Source organism: Hyperolius riggenbachi, chromosome 1, assembly GCF_040937935.1.
Source record: "Hyperolius riggenbachi isolate aHypRig1 chromosome 1, aHypRig1.pri, whole genome shotgun sequence".
NCBI classification, from domain to species: Eukaryota; Metazoa; Chordata; class Amphibia; order Anura; family Hyperoliidae; genus Hyperolius; species Hyperolius riggenbachi.
The window spans coordinates 215000111-215025160 of NC_090646.1; the positions used below are offsets into that span (position 1 = coordinate 215000111).

Here is a 25050-nt window from a genome sequence, read left to right on the forward strand (position 1 = left end):
CTTTTGGTATAATTAACTTTCACTGTTAATATCACTTGTAGGCCCATACACAATTAACTTTTTCACCTGAGTTATCTCTTAGGAGATAATTTTCATCTTCTCTTTAAACCAACGTTTCAGCATTTTACAACTGAAAAAGCACCTAATAGTTGGTGAAAATGTACTATCAAATGTATTTTGAGAATTTTCTTGCTTGTCAGTGGCTTAAAAGGCATTTTATAACAAGTTGTGAAAATATCACCTAGGAGAAAACTCAGGTGAAAAAGAGAATTGCATATAGCCCATAGTGTTTAACACTAACACAATGGTAGATTCATTGACTTTCCTCAGCTAACTCAGGTTGTGATTGGACTCTCCTCTGAGGAACAGCCAGTGACATAAACTACTCTATTTGTTTAGTGCTATATAAATGCATGCATGATAAAAAATAATTTTGATATTAATCATCATCATCATGGGCTAAATCAACAATATGTACTGTATATCATGAGAATTCCATTTTCAAAATAAAATAAAGAAGCCCTTGAAAGTTAAGCCCATTTAACGTATTATTTAGTATTTATATAACACTGACATCTTCAGCGGCGCTGTTCAGACAATAATATATAGTCTTGTCACTATGGTTTAGGAATTAGCATAATTCTTCTTTTTTTTTTTTTGCAAACAGCACACACCCTTAAAGGGGCACTATGGCGAAAAATGTTAAAATTTAGAATATGTGCAAATATAGACAAATAAGAAGTACGTTTTTTCAGACAGAAGTGACAGGTTTTGGACTAGTCCATCTCTTCACAGAGGATTCTCAGCAAGGCTTTTATTCTTTATAAAGATATTCCCTAATAAAGGATTTATACAAAGCTGCTGGTCGGCTTCCCTGTTCGCTACACAGTTTTTTGGCAGTTGGACAGCGCAACTGCCATTGTAATGATCTGCTCTGCTGTCTGCACAGACAGCTTTTTGACCATTGTTTAGGTCTGAGTGCTGCAGGTCCCTGGAAAAGAGACCTGTCTTCACTCTGCAAGTTTCAGAGTTGTTGTTCTGGTGAGGAATTTGCATCCACTTGTCATGAAAATTGCTTAGCTGCTTCCATTGATGGCTTGCAGTATAAATACCATTTCCTCCCAGAATTCCCTGCTGGTCACGAAGGTTTGTTCCTGCTAACTTACCTGGAGTCTCAGCCCTCTGCTTATTGTTTGCTAATATCGCTATCTTAGAGTAGTTCTCTGGGAGTGCACTTGCATTCCTTCTAGCTTAGTGAGGTTGTATTATCTGTTTGCCTTGTTCTGTCTTTCTTTTGCGATTGTTCTGTCGCCAGCGGCGGCTGACAAGAAATCGCTCTGTCTGTTTGGATCGCATTCGCCCTAGCGTTAGAGGCGGTGGATCTCTCTGTGTTCTTTCTTGGAGTTTGACCTCGGCTGCGGTTGCTGCTGGTTATTCCTTCTGTCTGTCTTGTTGTGCGGATCGCACTCCCTCTTGCGGTAGAGCAGTGGATCTTTTCAGTCCTGTTCCTGTGTACGGATCGCACTCGCTCTTGCGGAAGAACAGTGGATCAGAATCAGAATATTTATTTCGCCAAGTGCGACCTAGGTCGAACCCAGAATTGGTTGTGGTTCACATGGCAGTGGCAACAGGCAATAGTACAACGAGACAGGCAGTACAAGCAAGACAGGCAATAGTACAACGAGACAGGCAGTACCTGCACCTTTTTAACGGTCTACAAAAGTAAGTTCATTGAAAGAGTCCGCCCCTAGAGTACAGCTCTGCCAAGAAGAGCGCCAGGGTAATAGCTGGGGTCTTTACTGGCATGGGCTCCAGAGAGCCTTGACTAGGCTGATTGGCTAAAAGACCTGAAGCGACTAGCGTACCGACGAGAGGCAGGAGTTCAGCAGGAGGGCTGCTTGGGGAAAAAAGGTGTCCCTACGCCTGTTAGTCCTTGGGCGGGTGGTCCTGAAGCGTCGGCCCGATGGGAGAAGCTAAAGAAGTGGCAGCCTGGGTGGGATGGGTCCTGGGAGATCCTGTTAGCCCGTGTTTTCATTCTAGTGGTGTAGAGGAGGTCTAGAGGTGGCAGAGGAGAGCCAATGATCCTTTCCGCTGAGCTGATAACTCTTTGAAGCTTATACTTATCACTGGCGGTTGCTCTTGCATACCACACGATAATGCCGGAGCAGAGGGTAGCTTCAATAGTGGCAGTGTAGAAGCTGGACAGCAGCTCCCGAGGCATACCAAATTTTTTCAATTGGCGCAGGAAGAATAGTCTCTGTTGAGCCTTCTTCTAGATTTTGGTGGTGTTCTGTGCCCACCTTAGGTCGCTCGTTAGGGTTGTTCCTAGGAACCTAACGCTAGGGACCCTGGACACTTCAGTCTCGTTGATCAGGATTGGTTGATGTGCGGGGGGTGGGGGGTGCCTCCTGAAGTCCAAGATCAATTCCACTGTTTTGGCTGCATTTAGGATGAGCTTGTTGTCCACGCACCATCTGCAGATTCTCTCAGTCTCGCTGCGATAATCATATTCCTCTGCCTCACCTATGAGCCCAATGATAGTGGTATCGTCTGCAAATTTTATGACCTTTACGGTTTCCGCGGAGGAGGTGCAGTTGTTGGTGTAAAATGAGAACAGGAGAGGTGACAGAACACACCCCTGTGGAGCACCTGTGTTGGTCATACTCACACTGGAGAAGCAGTTGCCGAGCTTCACCCGTTGTGACCTATTTAAGAGGAAGTCCTTTACCCACACGCAGAGTGTGGAGCCGGCTCCAAGATGTGCCAGGTTGTCGATCAGTATATTTGGGCAGATTGTATTGAATGCCGAGCTGAAGTCCAAGAACAGGATCCTATAATAGGAGTTTGGACTTTCAAGGTGTTCTGTGATATGCGCCAGACTGATGTTGATGGCATCGTCCACGGACCTGTTGGCCCTTAATGCGAACTGATGTGGATCGAGGAGGGGACTGGCGAGGCGCTTCAGGTGGGCAAGGACCAGATGTTAGAGGATCTTCATGACTATGAGGGTGAGAGCCACAGGTCTGAAGTTGTTGAGCTCTGTGTTGCCTGGCTTTTTTGGGACCGGTATGATTGTGGCCCTTTTGAGACAGGAGGGGACACTACCTTCCGCCAGGGACCTATTAAAAAGGGAGGTGAGCGTTGGAGCCAGCTGGTCCACGCAGGTTCTCAGGCAAGTTGGTGACACGCCGTCTGGGCCGGCTGCTTTCCTGGCATTGAGTCTGCGGAGGTGACGGAGTACATCTGCTTCCTGGACCTCTATTTGCACTAGGTCAGACTTGACCTGCAGGGAGGGCTTTGTCGAGGGTGCCGGGTTAGCCAGCTGCTTGGAATGGAGTTCAAACCGACAGTAAAACTTATTAAGTTCCTCGGCCAGTGAGGTGCTGGGGGTCGCATGCTGGGGGGTGGTTTGAAGTTCGTAGCTGCTCTGAGGCCTTTCCACACCTCGTGTGGGTTTTTTGACTGGAGGAAGTGGCCCAGCTTGTCAGAGTAGGCCCTCTTCGCAACACGCAGTTCACGATTCAGAGCGTTCCTTGCATCCCTGAACTCGTCTGGGGTTCCGTGCTTGTGCGCCTCCTCCTTGACTTTCCGGAGGTGGCGCAGCTTGCTGTTGAACCACGGCTTGCTATTTGAGAAGATCTTGAAGGTCTTTGCTGGAACTCACATCTCCTCGCAAAAACTGATGTAGGAGGTGATGTTGTCTGCCCATTCCTCCAGGGAAGGTGCCTCTAGGGCCGCCCAGTCAGTGCAATCAAAGCAGGTCTGTAGCTTCATCTTAGCCTCGGCTGTCCACCTTTTTACGATCTTTACGGCGGGCTTTGTAGTTTCCAGGTGCCTTCTGTAGGTGGGGATCAGGTGGATTAGGTTGTGGTCTGAGTTCCCCAGTGCAGCACTTTGGGTGGCCTTGTACGCATTCTTAAGGGTCGTGTAACAATGGTCCAGGGTGTTGCGGTTCCTGGTGGGGCCGGATATGTGTTGCTTGAAGCGGGGCAACTCCTGACGCAGGTTTGCGCTATTAAAGTCTCCCAGGATGATGAAGAGGGCCTCTGGGAAGGCAGTTTCCCACTTGATGATGCTGTCGCTGAGTGCACTCAGGGCATTCTTTGTGTTTGCGTCAGGGGGGATATAGACCCCAAAGAATACGATTGAGGTGAACTCCCTGGGGGAATACTGAGGCCTGCAGTTTATGGCTACAAACTCCACATCAGGTTAGCATATTATACTGAGAGTGGTGGTATTGGAGCACCAGGTGGTGTTAACGTAGAAGCATATGCCTCTGCCTTTTCTCTTCCCAGACAGTGCTTGGTTGCGGTCTGCGCGGAGGAGGTCATAGCCTGGCACCCCAATGGAGTTGTCAGGAATACCGTCATTCAGCCAGGTCTTGGTAAAGCAGAGAACCGGGGTGCAGCTGCCTAACGAGGGCTTACTGCCAAGTAGTAGGAGCAGTTCGTCGACCTTGTTAGGGAGTGAGCAGACGTTCCCCAGCAGGATGGCAGGGATGGGAGAGCGTAGGCCCTTCCTCTTGAGTCTCACCTGGGCTCCCACCCTTCTCCCTCTATGGCGGCGTTTACTTTGGGGGTATCAGGTGTCCCTGACCAGGTGGGTGATATGGCCGCTGACTGCCTTCCATAGGGGGGAGTCTGTAGGGGGGTCCCTGTCGAGGGGGGGATCCTTGGCGAGGGGGTCCCATGTTAGGATCCTTTCTTACTCAGTCTTGTGTCGCTATTAGCAATCGCCATTCTTGCGATTGCTCTCCCACTTGGCCTTCGCTGTTGTGTGTTCACCGTTGCCAGGTGGCGACTAGATTGGTGGACATTCTGTCTCTGTGCTCACTCTCTCTAACTAGGGGCTATCTTGTCCTGTATTGCTTCCCCTCGTACAATTCCTATCTGGCATCTGTGGCAGTGCAGAGGGTTCATTCCTCTGCACTCCACAGCTCCATCTGCCGGTGGGAATTCTCCTCTACAGGTGCATTGCACCAAAGCTGGGTTCTGTTATTCAGACGCTTGTGGAGGACTTCCGCAGTGTCAGCGCACTTCTTGTGCGCTGACCACGGAGATAATTCCCCAATCGTTACAGCCATTCACTAAGTGCATTTGAAAATAAAGAAATCCCTGAGAATCCCCCCATGAAGAGATGGGCTAGTACAAAACCTTCCAGTCACTTCTGTCAGATTTCTACTACCTTCTGTAAGTGACAGCAACATAGAAGAAAAGTAATTCTTGGCTCATTTTACTCTGAAAAAATGTACTTATTTGTTTATGTTTGCACATATTTTAAATTTTACAATTTTTCACCATAGTGCCCCTTTAAATATGGCCAAACATTTATCGTTTTATCCCCTCTATTGTTCAAAGATAGGCTTTTCCTTAATCTGCCAGCTACATGATGAACAAAGCTTATTGTGACTTTCTATTATATTTGTTCAGCTTCTTTTCAAAGTGTGCTTCAGTAAACATGGTGCAACAGATTTCTGACAATTATGACTACACACATTTTTTAGTACCTTATCTGAAACCATTGTGCTTCCCATCTACTACACTTGGAAGGGATGCCATTTCACTGCAAGGTACTGGGCAGCATTTTATGGCAGCATAATAAACGGTCCTTGCAAATGTATTCTTTTGCCTCCAATATAAAACGCTGTATTTTTCAAATGGCAAGAAAGGCCCATGGTGCTTGTGATATAAAGTATGTTAAGATTGATGGTGCAGACAGTTTTTTCCCCAACTCATACATGTCATGTGATTTTTCCATTATCCCGCTGTCTTTAGCATAGAGGTTACACTACACTTACTGTCACCATATTATTTCTCATTCCTGCACATTATGATGTATCATATTCCCACAAAGACTTAACTGTAAGATGATTGTCTTGTCTAGCGTTGTCTGTCTTCCATCCTCCTTGGTGATTACTGGGAATCTGATAGTCTGGTGCAATATAAAATCAGGTCTGCTATGCAATTCACAGATGCGGCATAAATGATATTTTATGATTAAATGAATAAATGTTTTTAAATTTCCCAGATAGGCATGTATCAGTTTTAAAAGATAAGCCACTAATGTTGGAACTTGTGGGGTGAGTGAATGTCATGCAAATCTCATTCAGTTCCATTTTGTAGCAAGTACTGCTTCAAGCTAAAACCTGTCCTTCATGGCTTTTAGGCTGGTTTCACACCAGGACGTTGCGTTTTAGGGGACGTTATGGTCGCATAACGTGCCCCTAACGCAATGCCTGGTGCTCTCTGCTGTGGACGTCAGAGTGAGCCGCATTGTGCAGCTCACTCTGGCGTCCGTGATGCCGTGATGCGTACTCTTGGACGCATGCGGCATCACATGGTCCCGCCTGGCCAATCGCCGCACAGAGCGGCCGCTCCAGGAAGTAAGCACTGCACGTCACTGAGTGCAGTGAATATTAATTAGCCATGTGCCTGGCCGCTCTCCGCTCCTCCCCAACGTTACTGAGCATGTGCAAGCAGTCTAACGCGGCTCTGCCGCTTATAAAGTACTGCATGCAGTACGTTGTCTTATGGCGCAGCGTTACTAAGTAACGCAATGTGGGCACTGTGAACAGCCCATTGATTTGTCATTGCTGTGCGGTGGAGTGCATTACAGGCTGCTCTAACGTGCGCCTGTAACGTCCCACTGTGAAACCAGCCTTAAAGAGAGCCTGAAGCGAGAATAAATCTCGCTTCAGACCTCATAGATAGCAGGGGTCCCTGATCCCCCAAATCCCCTCGTTTCAGCGGGGGAGCGCTTCCTGGTTGGGGCAGGGCTAACCGCCACAGCCCTGCCCCACGCGCGTCTGTCAGTGTCAGCGCGTATCTCCGCCTCTCCCCTGCCCCTCTCAGTCTTCCTTCACTGAGAGGGGCGGGGGAGAGGCGGCGATGCGCCGCTGATAGACGCGACTGGAGGCAGGGCTGCAGCCGTTAGCCCTGGCTCCAGGAGCGACCAAGTCTGCGACCAAGTGTCGCAGTGGGGGGTTTGGGGGTGAAGGGACCCCCATTTAGCGGCGCTATTGTGGCGGTTTAGCAGGGGCACACGTGCCCCTGCTAACTATGAGCTCTGAAGCTAGATTTATTCTCGCTTCAGAGTCTCTTTAAGGATTTGATTTTACATAGTTAATATTTAGTTTGGTTTAAAAAAAAAGACATCCATCCATCAATTTCAACCAGAAAAAAAGAAATCACTATCCTGAACCCACACATATCCCAGCTGACCCAGGGAAAGGCAAAAAAAAAAAAAGCTTTAATGGCTTGCGCCACTTTGCCTTAAAAGGGAATATTTCCTTCCCAACTCCAAGTGGTAGTCAGATGAATCCCTGAATCGTCTCTGCCAGGAATTACTTAGTAATTATAGCCATGGATGTGCTTCAATGCAAGCAAAGCATCCAAGCCTCCTTTAAATGCAGATATAAAGTTTGCAATAACTACTTCCTGAGGTAAGATATTCTAGATTTTAACCATTCTTACTGTAAAGAACCCCTTTCTAAGTAGATGGAAAAATCCATAAACAGAGCATGTCCCCTTGACTGTTGTACTAGCCTAGGGACAAAAAATGAATCTCCCAAGCTTTAGTATTGCTTTCACATGTATTTATACATATTAATCTGGTCACCTCTCAGTCATCTTTTTTTTAAAGCTAATTAAGCCCATTTTGTCCATCCCAACCAAGGGAATAGTATACTAGCATCTCGAGATTTTATTTCCCAGAATTTTATTTACTTTAGCTACTGCTGCTCAGCATTTTATACGGTATTATCAAGTCCTTTTCCAAGATGTTAGACTATAGATGACAATCTGACTAAGCTAAAGGTGCCCATTAATTATACAACCTGTAATCTTACTGTAATGATCCACTCAGCTGGCTGCATGGGCAGACAGCTGTTTGACTATTCCTTAAGTATGAGGGCTGCAGGTCTCTGGAAAAGAGACCTGTCTTTTCTTTGCAAGTTTCAGACCTGCTCTGCTGCTGAGCAATGTGCATACATTTGCTATGCAAATTGCCTAGCTGCCTCCTTTTGAAGGCTGGCAGTATAAAAGCCTTGTTCTCCCAGAATCCTTTGCTGGTCATCCTTCATGGTTTGTTTCTGATGAACTCTCCTAGAGTATCAGCCCTGTTTATTTGCTAAAGTTTATCTTAGAGTAATTCTTGGGACTGCACTAGGCAGCTCCTCTAGTGCAGTCAGGTTGCCTTATCTGTTTTGTCTGTGTTGCCTCACTGCTGCGATTGTCCTGTCGTCGGCGGTGGTCAACAGGAAATCATTCTGTCTGTCTGGGGGTGCTAACCAGAGCAGTGGTTGCTACTGGTAGCCCCTTCTGTTCATCTGTCTGGATCGCACTAGCCTCTAGCGGTAGCGGCTGTGGATCCTTCTGATCTATGTTCCTGGAGTGTAAGCTGGAGCAGCGGTTGCTACTGGCTACCTCATCTGTCTGTCTTGTTTGAATCGCACTAGCCTCTAGCGGTAGAGGCTGTGGATCCTTCTGATCTGTGTTCCTGGAGCGTAAGCTGGAGCAGCGGTTGCTACTGGCTACCTCATCTGTCTGTCTTGTCTGTTTGTGCTCCTTTGTGTTACTTGTGGCTAGTTAAGGTGGTGTGCTTGTCTCTGTTGCGCTTTTCGTGCGGAAACTGCACAGTAAACACGTTCACTGTTGCGAATTAGTGCGGTGTTCGCGTTTAGCTAGTGTTTATTATTTTCCTTATCTTTTATTGTTGTTTGCTGTGCCTTTGCTACTCTCGTGTTCTGTTCTGATCAGCCTTGTGTCTTCTGGCAATCGTCTCTCTCTTGCGATTGCGTTCCTGCTTTGTTTCTGCGAATGTGTGTTCACCGTCGCTGGGTGGCGACTAGTTTAAGGAACACACATTTAGTCTGTCTCTGTGCTCTTATCTTTAAGGGCTGTTCAGCCCTGCATTGCTTTAAATCTGTACAATTCCCATCTGGCATCTGTGACCGTGCAGAGGCTGTGCTCGTCTGCACTCCACAGCGTCATCTGCCGGTGGGAATTGCCCTCTTCTGGTGCATTGCACCTAACCTGGGTTCACCTAATTATACGCTTGTGGAGGGTTTTCGCTGTGTCAGTGCGCATCTTGTGCGCTGACCACGGAAACGATTCTGCAAACGTTACACTTACTACTTCTGTGTAATATGAAAGATAGACTTAAAGAGAAACTCCGACCAAGAATTGAACTTTATCCCAATCAGTAGCTGATACCTCCTTTTACATGAGAAATTTATTCATTTTCACAAACAGACCATCAGGGGGCGCCGTATGACTGATATTGTGGTGAAACCCCTCCCACAAGAAACTCTGAGGACCGTGGTACTCCTGGCAGTTTCCTGTCTGTGAACCTTGATGCATTGTGGGAAATAGCTGTTTACAGCTGTTTCCAACTGTCAAAACTGCAAGCAGCAGCTACATCACTTGCCAGCAGTAAAAATGTCACCATGTAATAAATGTCAGAATATAAATCAGGGATTTAAAATATTTTACAATGGGCAAACACTGACTAAATCATTTATACATAATTATTGTAAAAATGAACCACTTTTTTAAATTACATTATTTTCACTGGAGTTCCTCTTTAAGCATTCATGTATAGTATATTCACCCAGTTACACAGATGTACATTCAAGTTTCATTAATGGGCACCTTAATATGTGGCTTGGATTGCTCTCTAAACTAAATTGTCAGTGAAGGATTGTTGGTGCACCAGGCAGGGAACACACTTGACTGTTTTCGTACGCGTTTTCTGCACAGAAAAAGTGAGAACTCATGTTAATCAATGGGCTAGTACACACTTAATATTTTGTTCGCGCGCAGAAAAAAAACTGACATTCTGCATAATGACTCTGCACATTTTGTCAGTTTTTTATATCAATTACATCAGCTGCTATGAAAAAATGCTGGGGGTTAAGGGTTGTATTATTTATATACTATTATATATGTATTATTTATATACTAAAACTTAGGTTTCTTACGACTTTCTTCCCAGTGCTATGGGTAACTGGAGTTAATCATTATTAGAGGTATACTTTTGTTACCCACATTGAATTTACCGTATTTACAGTATTACTGAATATACTATCTTGCTGTGGTACATAATGGCTTATGGTCTTTATTCTTTAATTACTATATGTGTATTATAACCAATGGAATAATGATGAACAGCTCTTTGAAACTTGACCGGAGATGTGATTGTTCAGCCTTGGTCTGTGTCTTGTGTGATTATCTTAACCCTCCTGGCGGTTAATTTTTTTTGCCAAAATGGCAAAAATCCTTTTTTTTTTAATTTTTTTTTTTGTGTTTCATGTAAAGCTACCAGAGTGGTAGCTACATGAAACACCACTAGAGGGCGCATGTGTCCCTCTAGTGCGATCGTCGCCGGCATCAATAGCAAACAGGGGAACGCGTATATAACGCGCTCCCCTGTTTGGCTTCTCCTGTCGCCATGGCGACGATCGGAATGACGTCATGGACGTCAGCCGACGTCCTGACGTCAGACACCTCCGATCCAGCCCATAGCGCTGCCCGGAACTCATTGGTCCGGGCAGCGCAGGGCTCTGGCGGGGGGGGGGGGGCCCTCTTGCGCCGCTGCGTACGGGCGATCGCCGCAGAGCGGCGGCGATCAAGCTGTACGCGCGGCTAGCAAAGTGCTAGCTGCGCGTACAGCATTTTAAATGGAGCAAATCGCTCCATCAGGGGCTGAGATATCTTCCTGCGCGGCATAGCCCGAGCTCAGCTTGGGCTTACCGCCAGGAAGGTTAACACTGGATTTAAAGTGAGTGTTTACCAATTTAAAAATAAAAAAGTCGGATACTCACCTAAGGAGAGGGAAGGCTCGGTCCTAATGAGCCTTCCCTCTCCTCTCCCGGTGCCCGGTCCCGCGCAGGATCCCCCGTGGCAGTATTCGACCAGTTCGGTCAAATACTGCCACTTCCGCATGCCGAAGGGAGCTTTCGGAAGCCTTCGGGAGCACTCGGGCTCCTGAAGACGGGCTGCTCCTTACTACGCATGCGCGAGCGCCCTCTATGTTGCACTCGCGCGTGCGTAGTATGGAGCGGCCCGTCTTCGGAAGCCCGAGTGCTCCCGAAGACCTCCGAAGTCCCTGCGGCGGCGGACGTGAACGGAGGAGCCAGCGCAGCACCGAGGGCACCGGGAGAGGAGAGGGAAGGCTCATTAGTACCAAGCCTTCCCTCTCCTTAGGTGAGTATCCGACTTTTTTATTTTTAAACTAGTACCCATTGGCTTTAAGAAGGACCAAAAAAATGACCGCATATGTAATACCCTAATGCAGGGAACGCACTTGATTGTTTTTCTAAGCGTTTTCTGCACAGAAAAACTGAGAACTCATGTTAATCAATGGGCTAGTTCACACTGAATGTGTTTTTCGCACGTAGAAAAAAAAACTGACATTCTGCATCATGATTCTGTACATTTTGTCAGTTTTCTGTATCAATTGCATTAATTTCCGTAGATATGTATATTGGATTTATTTATCTATTGGAAAATTGATGAATTTTGTAAATTTAGTGCAACTGTGACAGCAAGGTGTGGCCATTGTCTAGTTAAGATCACCACGCCCCCGAGCAAAGGGGTGTGGTCCTGAACCTGCATAAATGTGTGGGCTGTATTTGGTTTCATTTTACACCTGATGAAGAACCGTGAAGGTTCGTAACATGTAGTGTTGCTCCATCGTCAATACATGCTTTAAATAGCAAGCCTTTTGTGTGCCGCCTCTTCACTTTTTGCGTATCAATTGCATTAGCTGCTGAGAAAAAGCGTGCGCGTTTTCCTGCATAGAGACACACTTGGTGTGCAGAAAAAATATGCAGGAAAACACGCGCAGAAAACTGAAAGACAAGTGTGTTCCACAGAATTTGAGTGCTGTATTTGTTGTATACTGCTTGTTGTGTTTAGTAGTCACAGAGGCAGTTTAACTGAAACTACGTCTATTTTCAGGATTTACCAATTATCTACATAAGTAGCATCTTCATGCCCTGTTTCTAGCCAGGGAATAACAGGAATCAACCATCCGTAACAGTCTAGATAATCTAGGTAGTACAGCGTCATCTACAGGCCAGATGGATGAACACCACACTGCTGAAATAATTGTTAGGCAGGATGCAACCATTACCCCCAATCCTACCAACAATCTCTAAGCAGATATGCACACTTGGTTCTATCTTGTATACTTGTATTGTACCAGGTCATTTGCTGTAGGGAATACCAAGGCTTTTTGATGAAAAGAAAATTAAATGTTAGATGTTGCTCAATTCTTCAGAAAGTTGACCAACTTAAAGATGGACATTCTGCTATGTTTTGGCTATGAAGCCTTTTGCACAGCTAAGATTGAGACTGAGGTAATTTCAGTAACTTGAATAGTTAATTCCACTTTCAGCTCTTTGTAGCTTTAGTAATGCCTGATATAAGGAGATGCAAATCCCATGCAAATAAATACATATTATGTTATTTAAAGTTTGTTGTTCTCTGTGGATTATTTACAAGGATGTTTTCCACGTGTAGCACATTATCTTTGCTCGTAGATATAAAGAGAAATTGACACTTACTTTTATGTAAATCAACAAAAACAGATGTAATAGTCTTCAAATAAATCACAATGGAACAAAGTACCCAGATCCCTGTCGTTATCTGCTTCAGGGAGTGCTGAGCACGAGTAAAGGGAACCTGAAGTGAGAGGAACAGGGAGGCTGCCCCCTTCATTCTCTAATAAACAATGCCAGTTGTCTTCTTTGCTGATGATCTGCCTGCAATATTATTACTGGTCTGACTCCACTGGCTCAATGTTTTTTGCAGGTGTGTGACTCCAAAATAACTAAAGCTCAGCATGACAGCCAGGCAACTGGCATTGTTTATAAGGGAACAAAGATGTCAGCCTCTGTATTTCTCTCACCTCAGGTTCCCTTCAAAGCCTACGTGAACCCTATAATGGAAACCACATGAGCTGGACCAGTGTTGCTTAGCGCCGCACTGCTCTACAACTCTAACATTACACAGCGGCTCCATAATTCATCTGGGCCTCCTCTTCAACACATTAGCAGCTTTCCCCAACAGAGAAGAGGACCACTTCTATTTCTGGTGCCTCTTCTGACAGTCCTGAGCAAATAGTCCAGAGCACATTACCTAGGCAACGTGGGCCTTGTTAGTGTACCTGGGTAACATGAGTTGTGCTATTTGTGCATCGTGCGTTATGTAATTGGCATATGGAGCTGTGAAATTCCTGTGCGCAAGCAGTATACAGCAATTTGTATGAACTTTCAAAACTAATCAGTATACTTCAAGGTAATCTTAGATTTTCTTTTATAAGATAATCTTTTATAAGAGCTTTTTGGTCCTTTGTATCTCCTTACACAATCCTAGGAGTGCTGGTTCACCAGGAGCTTGCTGGGTAGTCTGTAACTCTGGGTGTTTCAAGCCCTACTCCATAGAGCCACATTAATCCATGCCATGCACTGATGAGGATCAACCAATCCAAAATAGTCTGTATGCATGTTGGATTATTGTGGCTCTGTACAAGCTGACACATCATTGCAATCCAGCGGTTCTGGAGGTGTGGCTAGCTTGCAGCGACAGCAAATGATCATTTGCTTATTCAGCAGTGATGCATCGTGGGAAACATCATATTCGCACTCCAACCTGAGTTATCGCAACTTCCTTCTCTTTTAAGAAGACAAACTTTTGTTTTGCTTAGATGATATAAATAAATTATAGGAACAAACATTCAAGAGGCTTTATACAGAACCTTTTGGCTTTACCCATGTTATAAAGGTACATCATAAGTCCCAGTGCCGTAAGCAAACCAAGGATTCCATATTTTGCGGAAGCGTAGAATAGAACAAATATATTTTGGCTTTTATTTTATTTTTTTGTAAATGAGCTTCCTGTCTATATTAGTCAGTACTTGGAACTAATGTAGCCTGGTTTCTGCTTCTGCCTATATGGACTAAGCTCTATGCTCTATGTTATGCTGTATTTGTTTGTGTTTGGCATTGAAATAAATCTCTTGCTGTTTAAATTGAATTTTTCCTGTCTTGAGAGCGGACATTTGGGAAGGTCTCAGTCATTATCAGAAATTGAAAGCTAGATAATTATTGGCCTGCACTCTGTAAAAGACATGACTTCTGCTTGCTAAATGAGAATGATTTTTGGAAGATTTCATTACCTAGGAAATAGTCATTGAACGCATCTAATTAACTCAATATTCAGATTACTTAAGTATGGACTGATGCAGCTGGCAAGCTCTCTGCCAACAAGGGAACTAGTGTCTAAGTAATTACTGGCCTTGGTGGTGGACGGTGGCAAGGGGTCAATTCTTAAATGTTTTTTAAAGTACTTTATTGTTTAAAGAATCAGATGTACACAAAAATCTGCATTCCTTAGTCATCAGTCTTATAAGAAATAAAAGTAGTTGGGCTTAGTGGTTAGAAATGTACTATATGTAAAAAAATAACAGAGCTATCTACTGTAGATTAAAAAACATTTACAATACAGATGTATTATTGTATGAACTTTCTGGAATAAACCTTATTGGTTAAAGGATACCAGAGCTCAAACATATTGTAAAAACGGGGGGAGCAGGCATGTATATGAAGCAGTCCTCATGCCCACCGCTCCCCCATTCTCCTCCATCCCCCTTCTATCGCTCACAAATACCCGCAAGGGAAAGTAATATTGTAAAAAATAAGTTATTTTAAATAAGCATAGCTAAAAAGCCTCGGCTAAGCATCATGTCAAGGGCGGGGCTGCATAACAATATACAGCAATATGTAGATATAGGGTGTGTTTCCCATGCTAAAACCAGGATAGTAGTGTAAAAGTGTATATCCTGTATAGTTTACTACATTTTATTACAGGTCACTTGAGTTCCTCAAAAAAGTTAATGGATATATTTCTTTAGTTTCTCATGTACTGGAAGAATTTGGACTTCTGCCAGGTTTTTAAGACTGGTTGTGTCTTCATGGGGAGAGTCCCTCTTCTTGTCTTAGATAAATTATAGTTTGCTACTTTGGCTTTCTCCGAAATAAGTGTTCCCAGTAGATTTATCCTTAAAGGACCACTTTCGCAAAAAAAGTAGACAGTTGAAATCTGACAGAACTGACAGGTTTTGAGCCAGTCTATCTCCTCATGTCATGTCTGTCAGATTTTAACTGCCTACTTTTTTCGCAATAGTGATCCTTTAACTTTTGGTGACAGCTATAAATGTTTATAGGCACAAACAATAATAAAACCTGACAACTGTTCTACTCATAGGTCTACCCCTTCCCTATTCTATCCAGAACTACCATATTTTTCGCCGTATAAGACGCTCCGGCATATAAAATGCACCCAGATTTAGAGGGCAAAAATCAGGAAAAAAAGAAAAAACTAAACCTAGGTGTGTCTATGATGCAGGGGTGTCTTAAGGAATTTTTACCCCTCCCCCCCGTTCCAGTTACATTACATACTATTATACTACATAAGGGGACAGTGTTATGATTGGTTGTTCCCATGTTGCCTGCCTATGTTCCTCTATGTGGTCAGTGTAGTGATTGGCTGTTCCTGTGTCCCCCTGTGCTGGTCCTGTGCTGTGTCTCCCTGTGCCTGCTGTGTCCCCCTGTTCTGCCTGCCATGTCCCCCTGTTGTGCCTGTGGCCCCCTGTGTCAGTGGCACCCTATTGTGCCAGTGTCCCCCTATTGTGCCAGCGTCCCCTGTGGCAGTGTCCCCCTGTTGTGCCAGTGTACCCTGTGGCAGTGTCCCCTGTGCCTGTGGCCCCCTGTGCCTGCCATGTCCCCCTATTGTGCCTGTGCCTCCCTGTTGTGCCAGTGTCCCTTGTGCCTGTGGCAACCTGTTGTGCCAGTTCCCCCTGTGCCTGCCATGTCCCCCTGTTGTGCCTGTGCCCCCCTGTTGTGCCAGTGTCCCCCTCTGTAAGTGTCCTCCAGTGCCGGTGTCCCCCCTGTGCAGGCAGCGTGAGTACACTTAATACATTACCTGCTCCTGCCGCCGCGCTCCTGGCTCCAATCCTGCCCAATCCTCTTCTTCCATCTACCACTGCCCGCTGCTGCCCCCGCTGAACATCACTGGCCGGTCCTAATTAGCCGCAGGGATACGCTATCATCACACGCATGCCGCCGAACAACGCTGGCCGGATCTAATTAGCCGCGCAGGGATACGCGATCAGCTCACCACGTGTGCCGGGGTTACGCATACGCATGCGTGACCCGGCGCACGCTGATCTCATATCCCTGCGCGGCTAATTAGGACCGGCCAGCGTTGTTCTGCACCTCTGCACCCCAAAATCCGTACCTTCACCGCATAAGATGCACCCACTTTTCCCCCAACATTTTGGGGAAGAAAAAGTGCGTCTTATACGGCGAAAAATATGGTAAAACATAAATGGGTTAAAATTCATTTAATGAGTTATCATTATCTCCTCCCCATACATTAACCTTTACAGTGCCGACCGCGTATCTCCTGGGTTGGGCGCAGCAATGGGTCTGTGGCCCGTGCACAGTAATTTGGGGTTCCAGTAATTGCCCGACCCCAAACAAATTCTCCCTTTGAGTTGATACGACTCAAAGGAGGAATAGTATTTAATGCCTCTGGGAATTTCAGCGGCAGCAGGGTGAGCCGGCATTCAAGTGCCAAGTTGACCGGCGGCGTACTGGCATGTACACCCTTTAGAGAGAATACCACATGATACTTTATTGACATTGAAATTACCGATGTGTTATGACTTGAGCATTAATGTACTCTTCTTTCTTTAGAGCAGGTGAGGCCAGCCCATCTATGAGGAGAGTGACCATGAGTCGAGAAAAAGGAAGGAGACAGGCCGTCCGTGGTCCAGCATTTATGTTTAACAACAGAGGACCATGTCTAACTGCTGAAGAGGAACGCTTTCTAGATGCTGCAGAGTACGGGAACATTCCTGTTGTAAGAAAAATGCTAGAGGAGTCAAAGACCTTGAATGTCAACTGTGTGGATTACATGGGACAAAATGCTCTGCAGCTAGCAGTAGGAAATGAACACTTCGAGGTGTCTGAGCTTTTGCTCAAGAAGGACAATTTGGCAAGGATTGGAGATGCTCTGCTGCTGGGAATTAGTAAAGGTTATGTAAGGATAGTAGAGGCGATCTTAAATCATCCCGCTTTTGCGGCAAACAAAAGACTCACCCTCAGCCCGTGTGAACAGGAGCTACAGGATGACGATTTCTACTCCTATGATGAGGATGGTACCAGATTCTCTCCAGATATCACGCCAATCATTCTTGCTGCTCACTGCCAGAAGTATGAAGTTGTGCACATGTTGTTAGTAAAAGGGGCAAAAATAGAACGACCCCATGATTACTTCTGCAAATGCAGTGACTGTATGGAAAAGCAAAAACACGATTCATTTAGTCACTCAAGGTCCAGGATTAATGCTTACAAGGGACTTGCTAGTCCAGCTTATCTGTCACTGTCTAGTGAAGATCCCGTACACACGGCTTTGGAGTTGAGCAATGAGTTAGCCAAATTAGCCAATATCGAGAAAGAATTCAAGGTAAGATTTATGCTTACTAAAAAGAAGAGTTGCAAGAATGATTACCTCTTTGACTGTCCCTATTTTGAAGGGGTAATCCAGAATTTCAACTACTTAAGGACCTTAGTGATTGAAATCTATGCCCTGTTTTGATGGCTACTTGGGTGCCAGGGCGTAGATTTCAATCCACCGACACCGCACATTGTCACCGCTTTCATCACTCCTGACGATCTCGCCGCTGTCTCCCTACTGCAGCTCACTCACTCTGCCATCTCTAAGACGGCAGAGCCCTGTGAGCAGGTCAGGAGCCGATTTCATTGGCTCCTGACCCTGTCTATCAACGTAAGCCGCTCCCATTGGCTTACATTGATAGGCATGGTTAGGAGTCAATGAAAACGGCTTCTCACCGGCTCACAGTAACTCTGCCGTCATAGAGACGGCAGAATGGGTGGCCCAGGTTCCCATCGTGTGGCGGTGACGGCGATTGCAGCGGATATGTGCAGCGATTCATCGGTATTTGTCGCAATTCTGCCGTTTCTGGTACCAGCGGTCTCTGGTCCTTAAGGGGGTAGAGACCGCTGAAACTTAAGTGGTTAATAGTAAAAAAAATAGGCACTTTTGTTTAAAAAAAAAAAAAAGAAAATGGGCAGGGTTTAGAAAGTTGTATGTGTTTTTGCCTACGTATGGAGCAGTGAGGCAAAATGTTTTAAAGAGGAGCTGTTAGGTATAAGGTCTCAGAGAAAATAAACATATATATCAGTAGCTAAAGATTGGCTGTACTTACATTACATATGCATTTCACTGTCCACGTTTGGATTTCACAGAATTTGTATATAGTATATGCAGAGATAGATGCTCCTGACAGCTCATGGCAGGCTCCATGTTTTTCTGTCAAATGTGTGGTCATGTCCTGCCTGCTTCCTGATCACAGATAAGCTTGTACTAAATAACACAGTGTGCAGTGAATATTAATGAGCCATGTGGCTAGGAACAATAGCTGACTCCTGCAGTGTAGTCTGCCCGAGATTTATCAGTGCTACGCGATTACAAGCTGCTGTAAGGTCTCATTAGCAGCCTGGGGGAGAGCCCCAGAATGCTTTGCAGTAATATGCGGCTTGCGTCTTCTTAAGAATAACAGACTTGCTGATAAGCACACATCAAAGGTAACTGAGATTTTTATCTTCACTAATTGCTTTTGGGCTTCCCTCTAAACTGTTTAACACAGGAGAATAGAGGTTTAAATTAGCTTCTGCAGCCTGACAGTTACTCTTTAAGCAATAGAAATAAGACTTAAAGCTATCATGAAGTTACTTGCGATTAAAGGATTGATTAACTAAAAACTGTTTGAATTGCTGTGCGCAGAATATGCAATGCATTGCAATTTTACTGGTACTTATGCCAGCACAGTAGCATCAGTTGTGCAACCTGTGGTACCTGTGTAATGAAAGCATTTCTATGGTAACACGTGACGTTATGTCACGGTTGGCCCTTCATGTTGTTGGCAGTGTGTTACAAACCTCATCACAGTATCTCATTTTCACTGTTTGTCAGTTATGTTAGATTTTGCTAGTTATTTAGATGTTTGCACCTTCATTTTCACCTTCATTTTCAACAGAAGTTGTTGCATTTCCTTTCTGAAAGTTTCTAGATTAATATGTCAGGAATAGTGATGAGCACAAATTTCACATAATCAGATAATCGTAATTTAAATACAAAATTTTGGGAAAATGTGTAATGAATTTTGCATGTACTGTCAATGTAATCCATCGGACATTTCGCATAATTTCATGCCAACTTTAGCGGTTAATAGCAAAGCCTCCATACATGCTATCATCATCAAAACTGCTACGTATGTTATGGGAAATATTGGGAACAAGTCAAAAAGAATTATGTATGGCCGTAATTGCAAAAAATACAATTTCACGTAATCGTAATGAGCAGATTATGATCCTCACTAGTCAGGACTCAGGAATAGTGATGCTCCGATCTGTAAAGAATCAAGGAGAAGCATTACTCTGGTATTACCCCTTCCACAGTAACGCAAATGCCCAGAGCTCATTCCCTGTAGCACTGCCTTTAGGATTGAGATGGATCCTGATGGGTGACACTAATGGTGCATGTGTACCCACCTTTAGCAATGTGTCACCTGATCAAACTGATCACATGCTATACAGACAGTGCGTCGCTAGTCAGGGTTACAAGAAAAAGGGACGGGTTGTGTATTGCATTACAGATGAAAAATAAAGCATGGTTGTTTATATTCATTAAAGCACTAATATAGGATCATTAGTTAAAATGTCTTGCTTGCTGAACTAAAACTGTACATTAACATATGCCATCATTTATCACAATATAAATACAGGCTATGTTTAAAGTTATTTTTATTTCATATTCTATTTTTAAAAAGTGGTTTTCTTTTAATTTCTAATTATTGTATGCATTTAATTCTAGAACCACAAAACATAAAACGAACATTGTATTCTACAAATGATGCTTCCACACCTTGTTATGGTGGCCATACACAGAACAATTGATCTGGACAGTCTGTTAGAATATCAGATTAGCACCGACCAAATTACTAGCACCAATCCATTTTGTTGATCACTATTAATCGGGCCATACACACATTGATTTTCCCATTCAGTTCTCAACAGGTTGAATCATTGTGATTGAATCTACTGTGAATCTATGCCACAAAAACATCTCATTGATTTCCAATCGATTTTTGGTCTAAAACTGATTAAAGTATTGATCAGACCAGATCGAAGATTTTGGTCGATGGGAGACTGATTAGTAGTGGGGATCGATTGACAGACCATAGCATTGCACTGCATTGAACACTGCAACACTGTTGTTCAATCAAAAGAGTAAATATATGAGAGTATACTCACAAAGGTGGGTTACCTCTGGTAACCACTCAGTAGCCAGGTGAGGAGATTAGACCCGACCCCACTCAGGTTAGAAATGTCGCTCTCCGTAGAAATAGAAGAAAAGGGGGTAACACCCCTCCACCAAGGGTGGACACTCAGGATAAACAATTGTTTAAAACTGAGGTTCCAAGTAAGGATAAAATAGTTAAAAACTGTTTAAAAAAGGGGGAGGTAGTGGTGGACTTACCTCCCACAAGTAGACACAGGATCAGTTATTCACTGAAACATATCTTTATTCAAATAGACTTCAGAGTGATAGCAATGCATTTCATGGGTAACATTCCGCTTCATCAGGCAGCATATGGAGCTTGTAAAGATCCAGACCAGATATGAACACCTCAAAGCATTCCATCATCACTCTGACTCATCAGGGGCCCAGATAGCACACAACAATTTTACTGGTACTTAAGCAAGTAACGTAATACACATTGTGCACAGAGTGCTACTCACATGATGTACACAATGCACACGTTGCTAGTATAACAATAGCGCTAAGTAACTTGCATAGCTACTGGTAAAATTGCTGTGTGCACAGAGCAATTTTCCTGTAGATCAGTGAACATACCCCTTGGTTTACCCATAGACTACTGTTGGATATCACTTAAAGGATAACAGAGCAGAACATTGTGTCATCAATGAGATGCAAAAAATATGTTCAAGTTCATGCAGGATTATGCAAATTTATGCAGCTTGAAATGGGCCAATCAAGTCTCACTAAGATTTAAATTGATTTGTCCATTTTCAAGCTGCATATATTTACATAAAAAATGTACATAATCCTGCGTGAACTCGTAAATATTTTCATCTCATTGAAGTAAGTAGTGATTACTCCCCTTGTAGGAAGGGACAAGGATCTAATGGCAAAGAGGGGGATTTAATGGAAAGCATGGTCAGCGAATGTCACATGACTAAAGGGTGAACTATTTCATTGGTATCTACTGAAAACTAAGCATTGGTTGTCAGGGGACTTGCACAGTGACATTTATATTTTCTGAGTTAATGATATTTTCATAACATAACTGTCTTTTGTTCTTGAGTTATTTCATTTTTAGTTGTTGATTTAGAGCTGTGTTATTGCTGTATTTTTTCACATTCAATATTTATACATCTTTAAGAACATTTTCCACCTTTTCTCCATCTAACCTTTATTTAAAACAGAGTGAGAATATCCCCAGCCTTTTCATGCTCCAAATCACAAATACGTCTTGCTGTTGCGAATGTTTGGCACAGGGAAAAGCCTTCCTGGTTTATAACGTTTACTTTCACATACAGTGCAAGTCATGTAAAATGTACAGATGTTGCAATTGATCAAAATATCTATAATGTATCTAAATGATTAATAAAAATAAATTTAAAAAGTCATAAATAAAGAGAAACAACAAATGTTATACTCTAAAATAAAAGAACACAACATATACAGCTAGTAGGATTCTGGTGTTGGTATGACGTGGAATGCTGTGACAGAATATTCACACCTGGCTTTACTGTGAAATCCCAATATGGCAACCTGACAGGAAAATGATAGACAATCTCCAGAAGGGTATATACTGCAATCATAATTAAAGCTGATAGTTTTCCTTAAACATTCTACTCAGCTCATCAGGGAGAGAATGCATTTCCACAGATCTGATAAAAGAGTTTCAACAAGAGCCAAGTGTACATCTGTGGCTTGGTTGCCTCAACCACACTGTGGAAGCGCAAACAAAACTGGTGAATTTGGCAAGGGAAGATTCAACATACAAGTGAATGGTATTTATTTGGCAAAGCAGAATATATTCAAAATAAGTGGTCACTTTGAGATGCTGTAATGTGATAGGACAATATGACTCTCTCCAATGTCACAGAACCCAGCCAAGCTTGAGAAATTAGAAGTTCAAAGCTTAAAGAACAGTTAGGCTGGGTTCACACATAAAGCTGAACAGTTCCATTCCAGTCCTGTTCTGTCAGCTTTCTGGGCCGGTTCATACTGCTTTATAAAAATCGGGTCCATGTAAAAACTGGTCAATGTGATAGAGGCGACAATCCTGAAAAATCACTGCAGACCAATACTTGCGGTCCGTAACTTACAATGTAAAAATGCAAATAAGCAAATTCAGATGTCATTGTCCATCATTCCTGGTTGGGGCTCTGTGTGTAGAGTCAGCTTTACAATGCATGCATTGGGGTGTGGTGCAATGGACAATATAATTGCACCACAACACGGTGCAATTATATTGCAATGGTGCTTTCACATTTGCACATGAGCAGTGAAGTGTGATGGATTCTGTTGGAATAACATGCAGCATGCTGTGCGTCACCGAACAAAGTGCACTTATGGTTGTGGTGGTGTAAGTATACATATGGACTGTATGCTCTACTGCATGCATTGCATCCCACTGGAAACTCATGATACAACTTTTCAACACTGTTGCTTTGCAATCGTATTTTTTAGGATGCATAATGCAACATGTATAATGTAAAAGTACTAAATCAATTTTCCCCAAATTATTAAAAGAAAATGTTTTATGTCAGATAGCTACTTGATCATCGTGACTTGAGAAGCCCAGTAGCAAAGCAGATGTGTGAAATTATGTATTTTTATCAGGTATGCCATTATTTTAAGTGTGAGCAAAATGGATAGAATAAGGAGAAGGGCAACAAGACTCTACACAAAGGGTAATACAACATTTTGTCTGGTGTTAGAAGATGAAAGCATTCGACACAATGATGCACAGAAAGGTCTATACTAAACCTAAACTAAGTGTTACTCCACTTAAAGCTAATGTCAACTGAAATGAAAAAAAAAACCCAAAAAAGATACTTACCTATGGAGAGGGGATGTTCAGGTCCTATAGAGCCCTTCCGTTTCTCTCACGGCCCCCTCGTTCCAGTGCTGTCACCTTGTTCCAATTTGCCACCATGGGAGGCTTCAACCTGAGTGCTCCTGAAGATGGGCAACTCCGTGCGCTCACGCAGGCGCAGTACTGAGCACTCTGGCTCCCGAAGACTTCTGAAGCTTCCCGCGGTGGCACAGAGCAGTATTTAACCGATCGATCAAATACTGTTAATGGGGTGACAACGCTAGAACAAGGGGACCAAGAAGCCTGTATAGGACCCAGAGCCTTCCTTCTCCATAGATTTCTGTTTTTTTTTTGTTTGTTTGTTTGTTTTGCTTGATATTCACTTTAAACCTATCTCTGCTGTGTTCTACATAACTGAATAAGATTGTTTTACTTGTGGTCAATGTCATCTAAATTTGCTGGTCAGAGCTGCTGGATCTTCTGCCTCTGTTTCACAAGAGCTATCTCTCGCTTTTACTCAATGTGGCCAAGAGTTGCTGAGTGAGAGGTGACAGCTGCTTGGCACACTAAAAGGGTTATCACCAAATCTGCTGCTCCCCTGTGGTGAGTTTGTTTACACTATAGGAAAAGAGTCAAACAAGCAGCAGTGTCAGTTCACAAAGAAGTGACAGTAAAAGAGAAATTCCTACTGATCAGAGCTGCAACTGTGCAAAACAAAACACTTGTAAGTTTAGCCATGAATTTCATCTGAAGCAGAACTCCTGAGATCACATACATTTTATGCTTGGTCTGTCTTTACTATTGGCCGAGTTTAATTTGTGTCAGTCCAGTAGCTAAATGTCCCTTGTTGGACTAGTCTTGGTAGCTGTAGTCAGTGATACCCACGACACGGGTCCGCTACATAATATTCCTCTGGAGCTGCTCACTGTAATACCAGAGTGACTTGCTTTCATCTTCCGCGCTCACACTTCAGCTGCACTGTGCCAGATGATAAAATGTTTGCAGAGGCAAAAGTTTTCCTTGTAATTTGCGTGACTGTTTGTTTTAGTGTCACTTGGGTATGCTAACACAGTGCAGCACACCCCGAATCTCCTTTCAAAAAACACCATGAGAAAACTCTCCTGACTTCAAAGGGATATAGAGTACTTATGTATTCCGATATTATCGTTTGCCATGCACCTTTAGTGACCCATATTTGCAAGTGGTTTCTTCTGTGCTTTTCATAAGGTGAACTTATAACTGCCTTTTCAGTTTGAAGCGGAAATACAGTCAAATAAAGAACGCTGCCCAGCACGTAGATAAAGCATAGTAAAAACAGAAATTTAGTAATAAAAAAAACCAAAACAGAAATGTAGCAAAAAAAACACTGGTAACTGTATTTACACAAGTTCTAATGTAATACGTTACTTTAATTGTGTAAATGCTGGTAAAATTGCTGTGTGCTGTCTGCAAGGATCCAAAATCCACAATTGTCACCGCACCGATGGATTGCAATAGATGTGCTGAAATCGTCTTTGGAGTCACAAGACACGGCAATGCAGATTCATCAGATTCGCACCATCTAAAATTCTTTATTGCGTAATACTCATTAAAATGTTACATCATAAAATTTATGTGGGTATCTGTAAAGTAGATGACGCACAGGCGTTTCGGGCTGCCTTAGTCCTTTCTCAAATCATGACAGACCCACAATGAGAATACAACCACTCAAATTACTTATAATGGTCCAAAGTGGACCACATAGAGAACTGATCATTTACATATATGCAAATACATATAACAACATGCACCAATCACAGTACACCTTATAGCATATAGTTGTCTCGA

At 43.6% G+C, this 25050-nt stretch overlaps 1 protein-coding gene across 3 annotated transcripts in view; it reads left to right on the forward strand.

Annotated features, from left to right (window-relative positions):
- TRPC3 (transient receptor potential cation channel subfamily C member 3) overlaps positions 1–25050 on the forward strand; it is a 277797-nt gene that overhangs the window by 85503 nt on the left and 167244 nt on the right. For 2 of the 3 annotated variants that reach the window (XM_068280305.1, XM_068280297.1), the window contains exon 2: positions 16763–17534. In XM_068280305.1, the coding sequence (XP_068136406.1) occupies positions 16763–17534 (772 nt within the window). Of the gene's footprint in view, positions 1–13042; positions 13302–16762; positions 17535–25050 lie in introns of those variants that run through there. The other variant, XM_068280310.1, reaches the window with a different exon arrangement.